Source organism: Crocodylus porosus, unplaced genomic scaffold (assembly GCF_001723895.1).
Source record: "Crocodylus porosus isolate Cpor-Errol unplaced genomic scaffold, CroPor_comp1, whole genome shotgun sequence".
NCBI classification, from domain to species: domain Eukaryota; kingdom Metazoa; phylum Chordata; order Crocodylia; family Crocodylidae; genus Crocodylus; species Crocodylus porosus.
This window is the reverse complement of record NW_017728901.1, coordinates 131,592-144,120: the sequence shown is the minus strand read 5'-3', so window position 1 is coordinate 144,120 and position 12,529 is coordinate 131,592. Positions and strand designations below refer to the sequence as shown.

The window sequence follows — 12,529 nt, the reverse complement described above, 5'->3', positions numbered from 1 at the left end:
CTCAGGCTGCCCCAGTGGGGGCCAAACCCCCTCAGGGGCTGACTGCAGTGGCTGCCTTCCCAGGCCTGCCGTGGGGGAGTGCCGGACCCAGGAGTGTGGCTGGAAACAGACAGCGCCCAGCCGGAGGAAGACAGCTTCTCGCACTACCTGGCACTTCCCGCCAACACTGCCGTGATGTTCGCCTGCAGTCCCGGTAAGCAAGAGCTGGGCTTGCCCAGCACTGTGGCAGCAGGTCTCTGAAGTCCTGGTGGCCATCTTCCCTGGGCCCAGCCACTCCTCCGCTTGATCTGGGCCCTGCAGGAGTCGGCAGCTGCCCTGGTCTGAAAAGTATCTTTATTCTCTGGGTTGAGCACAAATGAGAAACTGAGAAAAAGCTCACGGCAAGCGCTGTGGGGTTGACAGAGCCAAGTCTCGCCCTGTGATTACGGGGAATACAGGCTCAGAGGCATTCGCGCTGGAATGGGTTACTATTGCTCTCTCCGTGGTGCCAGGGCACCCCAGCCGTGGCCCAGCGTGCTGTATAAACAGAATGGCCCCTCTCCTGGCACCGTTAAGGGCAGGACAAGGGTTGTGGACGGACAGAGAGGCCTGCAGAGAGACACCAGGCAGCAGGGAGGCCGGGTGGGTCAGCGGTCTCAGTGCCCCCCACTGTCCAGCTCCCTGCAGGCATAGTAGCGAAGGGTGGAGGAGGACAAGGAGGCAGCTTGTGTGCAGGGAGCTCCTCCCAAGCCTGAGAAGCAGTGCAGGAAGAAGCATGAGCCTGAAAATCCAAGGGGCAGGCAGGTGCAGGGGATCTGCCTAACAGGCCAGATGTGGGGGAGAAGGGGGAACCAGTGCAAGGACGTGCAGAGAGAACAGGCTTGGAAAAGCATTTCACTCTCCAGCACGGTGCCCTGCGAAGCACAAACTGTCCCGAGGCCCACAGAGCACCCCCACAACATCACCCTGAGGAGGCACCCACTGCTAGTCCCTGGGGTGAGCGGCCTCTGGCTTTTAGTGGGTGATGGGTGGGGGCTGCTGCTGGAGGTCTTTCTGCCCTGCTTCCCCACAGCATGCAGCTCTGCTGCAGGAGGCCACAAAACCAGCTGCACGGCCCCTCTAAGAGCTGCTTTCCCACCACATACTGGTGGAGGGACAGAGCAAGGGCAGAGGTAGCAGCCCCAGCAGCCAGCTGTTCCTGGGGATTAGTGGGAATATCCAAGGGCATGACGGGGAAATCCCTAGGGTTTTCCCCATGCACCCAGAGAGGATGCAGCACGGGCCTGATCCAGAGGGAGCCCTCCCCAAATCAGCATAGAGCCACGTAGCACTAAGCAGATGGGTCCACTACAGTCCCATACCGTGACCCAGGCAAGGCCCCTTCACCTGCCACTGCAGCTCCAAGCAAAGCAGGTGCCCTGGGAATTTCCACCATGCAAGCTGACTGTGTGTCCTTTCTCTGCTCTCTCCAGGCTACAGTGCCTTCCTCAACCCAGCCGGGTCCATGTTCCTGCAGACCCTGCTGGAGTTCCTGGAGGGTGAAGAGAGGCACCTCGAGCTGGCGCGCCTGCTGACCCGCATTAACCGGAAGGTGGCGTTCTACTGCGAGGCCCGGGGGAAGTACAAAGGCAGCAAGGAGATGCCCTGCTTCATCACCAACATGGTGCACGAGGTGTTCCCCTTCTCCCTGTGTGCTGCGGGGGCAGCAGGCAGCCTGTGACTGCCCTTCTGCCTCCAACACAAAGTGAACTGCAGGTCAAACAACACCCTGAGAGCAAGGACCCCAGCACCCCTGTGGTGGAAACCGGCCGGCTGTGCCAAAGCCACTTGAATAAGTCTCATGTGGAAGAGGAAGAGCAGGTCTGTAAATGTGCTGATACATGCTCTGATCTTTCCAGCTGGAGACTCCAGAAAGCCTGCAGGGGACCACTGCTGGGCTGTTCTCTGGTTGTGGCAGAGCAGAACTGATTAGATTTTCTCTGCCTGCCTACAGCATTATTTCCCTCTGCTGCTGTACCTAATCTACAGACATCTCTATGCTGTACAGTGACAAGATACCCACGCTAACTCCAGTACCAGAAACTGCCCAGCTACCTTAGCACACAGCTAAACTGTGCATCCTAATGTTGGGGGAACAGTCTCCACTCATGCTGCCTCCGGCCCCTCTTACCATGACAGCTGACATGAATGTACCTCGTCAGTACCCTCCTCTTATCTCCACATTACAGCTGGAAAACTGAAGCAGGAAATTTGCCCAAGGTCTTGCAAGGAATCTGCAGCAGAGGAAGGAATTGAACAGAGATCCCTGGAGCTGCATCCCGAAGCACCGAGCAGGCCTTCCCCTCTCTAAGTTCAGCCTGTTGTCAGTCTGATCATATTCAGCTTGCAAAGACTGTGGAAGGATCTTGGTTTTAGGCAGGCACATAGAAAACCCCATACCCTCCACTGCTATGTGGCGGATGGCAATGGTATTCCTTCAGAAATTGCCTTGGGTTGGGGCAGGTCCATCCTAAGGCAGCATTTTGGTTGCACTCAGTTAAGGTGCGGCAATATTGCTGTTCCAACACAAAAGCTCAGACCTCTAAAATCTGCGTACGTGACTGGATTGGCTCGCAAATCAGCAGGCTGGTCCAGAGCTCCAGGGAGACTGTATGGAGGATGTTTGGGATTGTTTGGTGCAGGCATTCCCAGGATGCAGCTAAGGTGCCTTGATCTTACGTGGTGAAGGACACAGGACAGATTTCCAGTATGGCACAGCAGAGACCCTCCCTGAGCATGCCCTCCCCTTACTCTGAACCCAGAATTGCAGTGGGACGCCACTCCAGGTTGTCCCACTTGCCTCCAGTCCCTGTGTCTGGGGCGTGCTTAACAGCCGCCAGTTTGAACATCCACATAGCAACAAGGCCAAGGGGGCTCTGGGCCCTGCTAAGCTCCAGAAACCTTTGCTCCATGCTAGGCTATTTGTGTTAGCAAGGGTTTCTGTGGTCACTAAGTCTGTGCCCACCCTGACTCCACAGAGTTTCTCTGTGCAGCTCCATTGATGCCATCAGGAGCTGGCAGAGTGCATGGTGCACACAGCTTGGCCATCTCAGGGCACTGCCATTGCAGCAGATGCACTCGGCAGCTATCAACACGACCATCAACACTAAAGACAGGAAGGTTCCCTTACCCAGTGCCTTCCACAGCCAAGTGCTCAGAGAAAGGAGACGGTAGCTGGCATCCTTAAAACAAAGGCAGTATCTTTGGCTTTAATGTTTTATTTTAGCTTTATTTTTGCACACCATCCCTGCACTCATCCCCAGGCAGGGACAATGTCATCACCTTCCCTCCTAGGCTCCCTGCCCTCTACCATGACAGGAAGCTTTAATAAAGTTTGAACTTTGCTATCTCCAGGCTTTGTTTGCACTAGTTAAGTGAGTGGGTAGAATGGGGCAGGAGGTTGGGTCCAAGGGGAGTTGGCTTTGCGATTAGTAAAAGGAAGCAGAGGATTATATGGCCATAAAAATAATACAGGGCTGAAAAGGATCTCAAATCAGGTCATACTACCAACTGCAGCACAGACCAATGCCATCTGAACCATCCTCACAAGCAGGAGTGGTGACATCTACAGAGCACTGTACCATACCGCCCCGGCTGTTCAGTGCCATCAGAAAGCACTGCTTTGCTATTTTTTGGACAGACAAGGCTCTTTCCAGCCTTGGTTAGACTGCCAGCTCATTAGAGGAGCCTGATTTGAGTTGTATATGCCCCCAGGGAATATGCAAACAAGGAGGGATAGCCTGAGGCTCTAAACCAATGGATCTCAACTGGGGTGTTGCAGCACTATGGGGTGCCCAGAGGCCCTCCCAGGGGTGCCCCAGCAGCCACCAGGTAAAACTGCTCCATGTGCTCCCCCTGCATTAGGACTCTCATGAGCCTAAAACAGGCAACAAAGCTACCTGGTGCCATGCATTGCCTTCCAGTCCTGTCCCTCCTGAGAACAGCTGCTGGGGGAGGGGAAACAGTCCCATCAGCTTGCGTTTCCAGAAGCATAGGTGGTGTCAGACCAAGCAGCAGAGCACAGAGACAACTGCAGGGGAGCAGTGCACCTAGAAGCAGCATAACCCAGCTGGAAAGCAGCAAGGTAAGTTAAGGCAGCACCAGTGGCGGTTCTCATCCAGGAATGCCACCGCCTTTGAATAGAGTGGAGCTGGATGCTGGGAGTCTGCAACAGTTGAGAACCCCTGCTCTAGCCTGAGAGAGGTCAGGCGTCTGTGGGTGCAGGCAGGCAGCAGACACAAGCAGTTCCTGGCAAGGGTGCACTAAACCTGAGCACAAGCTTTTGAGTTTGCAAAACCTCAACTAGTCCACCCATGGGGACTGGTTTGCTTAGCTCAGTGGTTCTCAACCAGGGTTCTTGAGAGCCTTTCAGGGGTGCTGGAGCCTGCCATGCAGGGCTGGCACTGCTAGAAGTGCAAACATGATTCACGTGTTAAATGCTGAGATTTCAAATGGGAACCCACTGTGTTAAAGCCATTCTGTTGCATTGTGGGCCAAGTTCTCTGCAACAGAAGAATTGTTCTGCTGTTTCTGTGTAGTCAGAAACAGTAAAAGCAGAGCTGGCACTTTCCAAGGGGTGGGCTGCAATCCAGCAAGGCTGAGAACTGCTGGCTTACCTATTATCTACAGCTCAGACCAAGGCCATGAGAACTGTGTAGCTGAGCTATGGGACAAAGTGCAAAACCCGGGTGAGCACATGCTTACTCCCCATTGTAACAGCCAAGGCAGCACTACAAGCCTTTACTTGTCAGCCCAATGTGCTGATGCAGCAAAGCTGTTTCCACAAAAAAAACAAAGCTAAGGCCCATTCCCTCCTTGGGCACTCTTGCAAGTAAAAGACCAAGGTGACAAGGTACCAGACAAATCTATTTAGCCGGTGTTTCCACCCAGCTCTAATGGATTACAGTAAGTAAATAGGTGTGTGTAGGAGGTTGAGCTCTGGCATTCAAATTTTATTTAATAAATCACCAACTAGAACAGCAGGTGATGCCTTTTGACAGGCATGCTCCGTACCCTAAAGTGCCACTCTAGTCCCCATTCCCAGCACATGCTCTAGTTTCTGCTCCCTGCCTGTCCCCTTCCTCATCTGCTGCCTGCCACACAAGCTTCTGGTATCACTTGTAGCACATGCTATTGATTGGCCACCCCTGACCTGCAGCATGCAGCAGTGTACAAGTGCACTACGACTGAGACTGCAACAGCATTTCCATTTTAAAGCAATTGGTTTTAAGAGGTCAGATGTGCACAGAGTGGCACAAGCATTTAGGGTGGAGCTGTGGTAGAAACAGAGCAAGTGTGTGACTTGGTTCAGGGGGTTCTCAGGGCAGAACCTTGTAAGAAGAGAGAGAGAGAGAGAGATGTGGGTTCAGAGGATGAGAACCAGCTCTGCTTGACTTCGTATCAAACCACAGACTTCTAAAATGGAGGCTGCGGCTAGCAAGCCCTTCACGTTACTGGGAACTCAGCAGAAGATACAGCTTTTGCATAATAAAAGGCTTCAAAACCACCTGCACGAGAAATTCACAATCACTTGGTGATTGTGATAGGTAGGGAATACCTTGTCAGCAACCTGTAGCCAAGCACTCAAACACACAAACCCAGCTAAGCTTACTGCTATACTATTTTAAAAGAGAGGCAGGCAGCAAACCACAAGGTCAAATCACATTTCTTTATTGGACCCATTCATTGATTTCACCACCGGGGGAGGGCGGGGGGAGTTACAAAGGATATAAAATTCTGATTTTTCAAAGCAAAACTGACTTTGCAGCAGAAACCAAACAAGTCACTGGTTCAACCCAGGAAGGTCACTGGCCTAACATTGTGGTACCTTTCTTGCCAAACACTGTTATCTCCAGCAGACACTGTTACAAAGCTGCATCGCAGAAATATCCAATATACCTCTTTGATATTTGTAGATCATCTCATCTTACATAGGAGAGCATTAACATAAAAATCAACACAACATGGAAATCATTCCAAGATCCCAATTATAGTGACAGCCACTGAAAGTCTTGCACACTTCAGACTTTACAGAAAGGAGCATTACAATTCAGCCTCACCACCGGTTCTTTCCATTTACATGTTACACACTGCAGTTGAACAGTTGCTTTCACAGGCGTGAAGTAGCGAGACCAGAGATCCATATTTCAAGGGGTTGTGAATAAGCCAGGTGATGCCCTTACCACCCTGTGAAGTTTGCATTCATTGTACCGTGTGCATTTCTGTTCATTGGACTTTGTGCTCATCACATGGCAAGCTACTCTTTGAGACAGCCCCATGTATTAAAATCAGACCAACAGGAGAAGGAAAAAGGAAAAATATCCCTGTATTTTAATTCTTTATTTAAAGAATTTAAATCTTTGCACCTACCAGATTACATCACAGGCAGTGCCCAAGCAGAGGAGAGAGACTGAGCTTGTCTCCCTGGGGACTCCTGAGTAGCCAGGTTCTGTGGTATTGTGCTTCCCCAAGCAAACTAGAAAGTTTCTTTTTTAATTCATGTCAGTGAAGAGACAGAGGTTGAGGAGGCCTCAGATTTCCCCAACGAACCAGTTTGGTTCAAGTCCTTCTAAAACATTTCCTGATTGAAAACTGCAACAGAAACAAGAAGAGGAGGAAAATCCAAAGCCACCTCCCCACCCCCCAGGATTCCCAAGAAAGCTGGGAAATGGGATCCAAACTGTGAAATTTATCACATCCTCCAAGAGCTCTTGAGTATAAATAGAAATTCAAGCATTGCCTCTAACTCTGCCTCATTAACCGAAGTGGGTGGTGGGCACAGCTTCCAGCCATCTGCCTCAGATGTGCCATGCACTACCTTTGCAATAGCTACCAGGCATGTTGTATGCATGCAAGTTGTCCTCCGTGGAGATGCCACGCTTCCTTCTGAAGTTCCATTCTAGGACCTGGCTTTCCTGCCCTGCCCCAGTGAGGTCTTCTCATCTCAGAACTCAGAAACTGAAAGCAGCCTTCACTGGGGCACTTTTCAGATACATTTTAAAACAAGAGGGATTCTCACCCCCTATTGCGTGAAGGCGTTTTCAGCAACAGAAAGTAGCTTGTAAAGAGAAAAACTGAAGTCTAGCATTTCCCTTTTTTGTGGGCTGAAACCTCATCTGCACAAGGAGATCACCAAGTACTCCTATATCTACTGACCTAGATCTGCAGGAGGGAAGAGCTGACAACACAGAAAGTGGCTTCACAAGCTGCCTTTGGCTCAAGTCAAGCGAAAATAACATAAGCAGGATGAGATTCTTCCTGTGCTTCCATCAGTTGAAGAGTGTATGGAGCGAGGGTGCAGTTGGCATCTGTTCTAGGAGTGGCTGTTTACTCAGACTTCTCCTGTACAAGCTACTGTAATGGTTTCTGCGTGTGAGCGAAGCAAGGTATGCCATCCAACCTCACTAGCCAGCTATCCTGCTCCCATACAGGCTTTCCAAACACACTATGTCCTTTTGAAGATAATAACCCGTCCCCATACCTCACAATACAAGATCAGCGATGCCAGCTTGTACCAGCCCTGAGTTTCCACAAGCAATAAGTCTACGTGGTCCAGTGTCAAGGAAATCAGTTCTGCATGGACCAGACTGTTTTAAGACACATTCAGCTAAAAACCAAGTGAAGGGAGGCTGGAGCAAAAGCAAGGGGAAGGGGAGACCTTCTGTCAACCTGATGGCTGGAAGTGATCCTATCAGCTAATCCCTTTTTCCTCTATTGCCCATCCACTTGGAAGGAAATCCTTCTGCACTAGCCAGGATGCCCTCCCATTTATTCTGAATAAATCAACTGTACAATGAGTAACACCAAGTTTGCCAACTCTACGGCAGAGCAGGCAGGGTAGGGCACCTCTGGCTGCATCATATGACATCTTGCAGCAACCAACAGTTCAGTCACTTGTGCATGCAAGTATACTACTTGCATACATAAAATGCATGTGCAATGCACCCGTGGTCAGCAGCCATCCACCACCCCCATCCCCTCAACTTCTGTTCTGTGCTTGAATGGAGAAACACTGAAAGCTAGACTCTGCACACAGACATTCAAATCACACCAATCTCACTAGGCTGAGCTTTGATCAATAAGAGTCCACCCAGTGCCACCTAAAACAAACTAGGCTGGAAATTCAGGGCTCGGACTCCACTCTTTCAGGAAAGGCATATCAGCTACTTGCCAGCAATGAAGCTACTGAAGTCCACCTAACCCTTACATTCAAGTGACATTTCAGAGGCAGGCATTGACATGCAGAGACAAAGCCGAGTAAAACCTTGCTAAGGAGATTTGGCACCAAGCTATGCATGCATCCATGGCATTCCCTAACCACATCCCACCTCAATGTTTTATCTTCAGTGCAGTCTCCTGAGCTTTGGGGAGCCCAGGAGGAGAAATACCATCAGGAAAGCTGAAGACAGGAAAAAAAAAACCCCAAAAGGGGTCAGAAGAGGCATGAGACACTGACTCCACCATTACCTCGAACATGGGTACAAAGACAATCGTGTTATCCCCACCCTTGTCGTCCTCACGGAGAATCAAGGGACCAATCAGACAAGAGTCCCTGGCAAACATTTTTGGAACTAGTGCAATTAGACTAGGAGTTTTAGCATCCACCCACATTGGACAGAAGGGGATAAAGTTCATTTGTCAAGACCAGCCATGCCGGTACAAAAGACAGTGCCACGGACCAAGAAGAGAGAGACTGAGATGGCTCATTCAGCAGGCAGGCCTCTGCCAGAGACCTTTGTGTCCATACAGTAGGCAGTCAGTTCCACATTGTGTAGGTGCAAAAGAAATTCTGTCCCTTGCTGCATCTTCCCTTGGTTTTTCCTTTGTCACAGAATGGAAGCAAGAAACCAGAGCTGGAAAATTAGCTCAGTTTCAGGCAGCTGTGAAGGGGGGGGGAGGCACACACGACATGGATTGGGAATCCAAAAAGACAGAGTGAAGCATTAACATGACCAAAGTGCAGGTGCAAAAAAACTAAAAGCACTTTCCCTGCTCCCCCCACCCCCCTCTGAGATTAAGACATGGCAGTGTGGCTGGGAGGGCTGGAGCCTTGCTGCTGGGAGTTGCAGCACTTCCTTGACCATTGTGTTATGGCATCCTTGCTCAGTCCAGCAACATGCAGAATTTCCAAGGGAACAGATTTATATCTGCAAACAGAAAGGGAAGAGAATATCAATCAGTTGCTTGTGAGTATAGAACAGCCTCTCACACTGTAAAGAACATGGCGCTACATGCGAGCCCCGCCCCCCCCAAAGCTTGCATGAATATATGTATCAGAATATAAGTAGAAGCTATAATCCCTGTTCCACGATATCGTTGAGCTTTAACATATATAAAGATACTTTTAATGTAAGATAAGTTTTATTTTTCTTAAAAAAGCATCTAACAAAAAAATTTAAAAACAGGATGTGTCAGGGTGGGAGGAGACTGCAACACAGAGCCTAGGTCCATTTCTTCACTGAATCTTCACTCAGTGCCAACTGCACAGCTCTATTAACCCAGGGCTTACATAGCAGTGTGCTCTGGCGAGACTCTGGTTAGAAGCTAACTAGCAGCATGATGCCTTCCATCTGCAGGAACAGTATGTTCAAAAGCTAAAGCTCTGACCCTAATACTGGTGCTCAGTGTCACAGTCCTCATTCATCAGGCCCAGAGCAGGGCCTACCATCTAACACCAAGTTGCCACAGCCAGCTTCCCCGATGAAGGTGTGGGTGCTGCATGAGCCATACTGCCCCTAATTTTCCCAGCTGGGCATAAGAAGGCCCACTGGCAATGATGTTAACACAGGGGCAGGCAATTATTTCAGCTGCATGGGACTGTTCTGCAGCTTACCGAGCTTTGGCAAGTTGTTGAGGGCCACATAGGCAGCCCCGCTCCTTGACAGATGCCCCACACACTGGTCGCCATCTTGGGACCAGAAGTCCTGCCCCTAACCTCTGACCTTTGCTACCAGAAGTCCCACCCCTTGCCCCCAGAAGTACTCCTTTGGGGAAGAGGGTTTGCCATCTTAGGGGAAAAAAACAAATTTCATACAAGAAAAAACAAACCCGTGCCCCCCCCAGCTTCCAGCTGCACAGCCAGACCATGGGTCTCAGCAGGACTAGGGCAATCCCCATGGTCCTCCCCGTCCACCCCCACTTCTTACCTGAACTTACCCAGTTGCCAGGGGCTTCCACCTGGGGAGTGGGGCCAAGTGGGCCCTGCTGTTGCAGGAGCCTGCCATGCCTTCCCCTGGGTCCTACTTCCCCTGGTTCCTGTCATCTTTGACAGGAGCCAGGGGCAGATAAATATTAATTTTCTAGGGGCCCTGTGGGCTGGATAGAATGGCCTGGTGGGCTGAATATGACCTGTGGGCCATATTTTGCTCACCCCTGTGTTAAGAAGTCGAGGCCAACTGAAGCTTACCTTTTGATCCAGTCTCTGATAATCACCGGATTTGGGGCGTCGGGCTACTTTGGATCTTTTTCCTTCCAGAGCAAAAGCAATGATCTTGAGAGAGAGGGAGAGAAACACCCAAAAAGATAAATCTATCAGTGGGCAACAGATGTTAACTGATGGGGGCTAACAACAAAAACACCCATAACAGCACAGTGTAAGGAATTATTTTCTCCACTTTGAAGAGACACTTCTACTTCCATGGGTGAGGCAGCAAACCATTCTATCAGAGGCAAAGACTAGCTTCTTGGGTATCCTTCTAGCTCCCAAAGAAATGCAATCTCCAAGTAAGCTTCGCAGACAATTAAGAGCATAAGGTACTATCAGTGAAGTCTTGCCATCATGCAGAAATTACCATGTGGCTTCTCCAGAATGATGCTACCTCAAGAAAAGATGCGAGTCTGTAGGAAGGATCGTTAAAAATTCAGCTTCTTCCTTTCACCCATATTCCTTCCAAATGATTATTACCTAACAAATCCCATACAGCATGGTACACTAGTATAGGAGAGGACTAGGAAGATGCTGCTGTTATCACTGTAGGGCACCAAATATCACAGATCTAAACAGTAACAGCAAGCACCTCAAGCATATTTAGAGTTAGTTTGTTTCTCTCACTTTGCCAAGGATATACAGGGACAGTCCACACCTAACCCAGGACAACCTATCAACTATATAATATCCCTTTGAGTCTTTATCTTTGAACTAAAGTCTCAGGATCAAATGCGCACAGGACAGGAAGAGGCAGGCAGCCCTGTTCTTCACTGATCAAGTTGCTAGTTGAAAGGTAAACATGGGTAAAGGTCTCTTTACAACAACCAAACAAGCAATTACCTTTGGCTCATCTAACTCTTTCATTTGCCTTGTGCACCCGAAAGCACCATATTGCAGGTCACCACTTGGAAAATTCTCAGCACTCAAGAGGAACTTTCACCTACTATGAAGGAGTAGGTAAATACGTAAAACATCTTAGCAGTTACCCCACCTTGTTCCCCGTCTCCCCAGTACCAAGCCTACCAGCTGAAGCCATGCAATTTTCACAGGTGTCTAAAACACTTCCCTAGGCACAACTTCCTCATTGCTCATCTCACAGCAGCTCAGATAAGGACTGTAGAGCTAGTCAAAGCCACAAGTCAATGGTTTTCACCCTCCCGAGCACATCAGGAAGCTAAAGCCAGGCAGAGAAATCAAGACAGACCAGTGTACTGAAGAGTTCCTTTCCTTCACCAGACAGTCCCTAAGCAGTAACACACTTTGGAAACTTTTTGATAGATATTCTAGACTTCACCTCACACAATCAAGATCTAGCAGATTAGGTCTGACCAGAACAAAATGTCTGGAATCCAAAACCATGTCTATCGCTACCCCAGCTACACAACTGGTCTGATAAAAGACAGCACCCTAAGAAATCCCTGCCTCTTGCCTAACACCTGGACCATCATGGCTACATCACTCTTACGCTACCATACATAACACATGTGCATCCAAAATACACACAACTGGGATCAGATAAGAATGTACGGAGACACTGGTCCCAGCCAGGAGCTGCACCGGTCCAAAGATCAAGACACATGCCCTCCAGATCCCTGCACAGAACAAGCCTCAAGGGGGAAGAGATGAAGCCAGCTCTGTATTTTTGGTGGGCCAAAAATCTCACCTTCCGTTTGTTGTGATAGGCAATGTACAAGACAGCGACGATAATGGCAGTGGTCACCAGGTAAGCGAAGAAATGGCTGCTCTCAGACGGGTCTTTGGGGGCAATGGGGACATTGTCCCTCTTCTCCCCGCTGGGAGGAGCGATTTTGTCTGTCTTCCCATCCTCCTCTGGTTCCTCCAGCTCCTCTGTGGGGGATAGCTTTTTGGGCAGGTGTGGATTAGGGACGGACTCAGCAGGGTCTGAAGACTGCTCATCGCCCTCAGGGGTGGGCCCAGCGGGGGACCCAGCCTCCTTGTCGCCCTTCGGGGCGGGCCCAGCGGGGGACCCAGCCTCCTTGTCGCCCTTCGGGGCGGGCCCAGCGGGGGTCTCAGCCTCCTTGGCGCCGGGCCCAGCCTCCTTGGCGCCCTTGGCGTCGGGCCCAG

At 50.2% G+C, this 12,529-nt stretch overlaps 2 protein-coding genes across 2 annotated transcripts in view; one reads left to right on the top strand and one right to left on the bottom strand.

Annotated features, from left to right (window-relative positions):
• The window catches only part of LOC109324644 (caspase-3-like), a 10,425-nt gene extending 7,053 nt beyond the window's left edge, over positions 1 to 3,372 (top strand). Inside the window, exons 3-4 of the mRNA XM_019556671.1 lie at positions 64 to 193; positions 1,452 to 3,372. Coding sequence (XP_019412216.1) covers positions 64 to 193; positions 1,452 to 1,699 — 378 coding nt within the window. The 3' untranslated portion in view covers positions 1,700 to 3,372. The remainder of the gene's footprint in view (positions 1 to 63; positions 194 to 1,451) is intronic.
• A 2,300-nt stretch (positions 3,373 to 5,672) lies between these two features.
• TGOLN2 (trans-golgi network protein 2) overlaps positions 5,673 to 12,529 on the bottom strand; it is a 7,772-nt gene continuing 915 nt past the window's right edge. The window contains exons 3-5 of the mRNA XM_019556663.1: positions 12,108 to 12,512; positions 10,424 to 10,507; positions 5,673 to 9,164 (exon numbers count right to left, since the gene is read on the bottom strand). Coding sequence (XP_019412208.1) covers positions 9,159 to 9,164; positions 10,424 to 10,507; positions 12,108 to 12,512 — 495 coding nt within the window. The 3' untranslated portion in view covers positions 5,673 to 9,158. The remainder of the gene's footprint in view (positions 9,165 to 10,423; positions 10,508 to 12,107; positions 12,513 to 12,529) is intronic.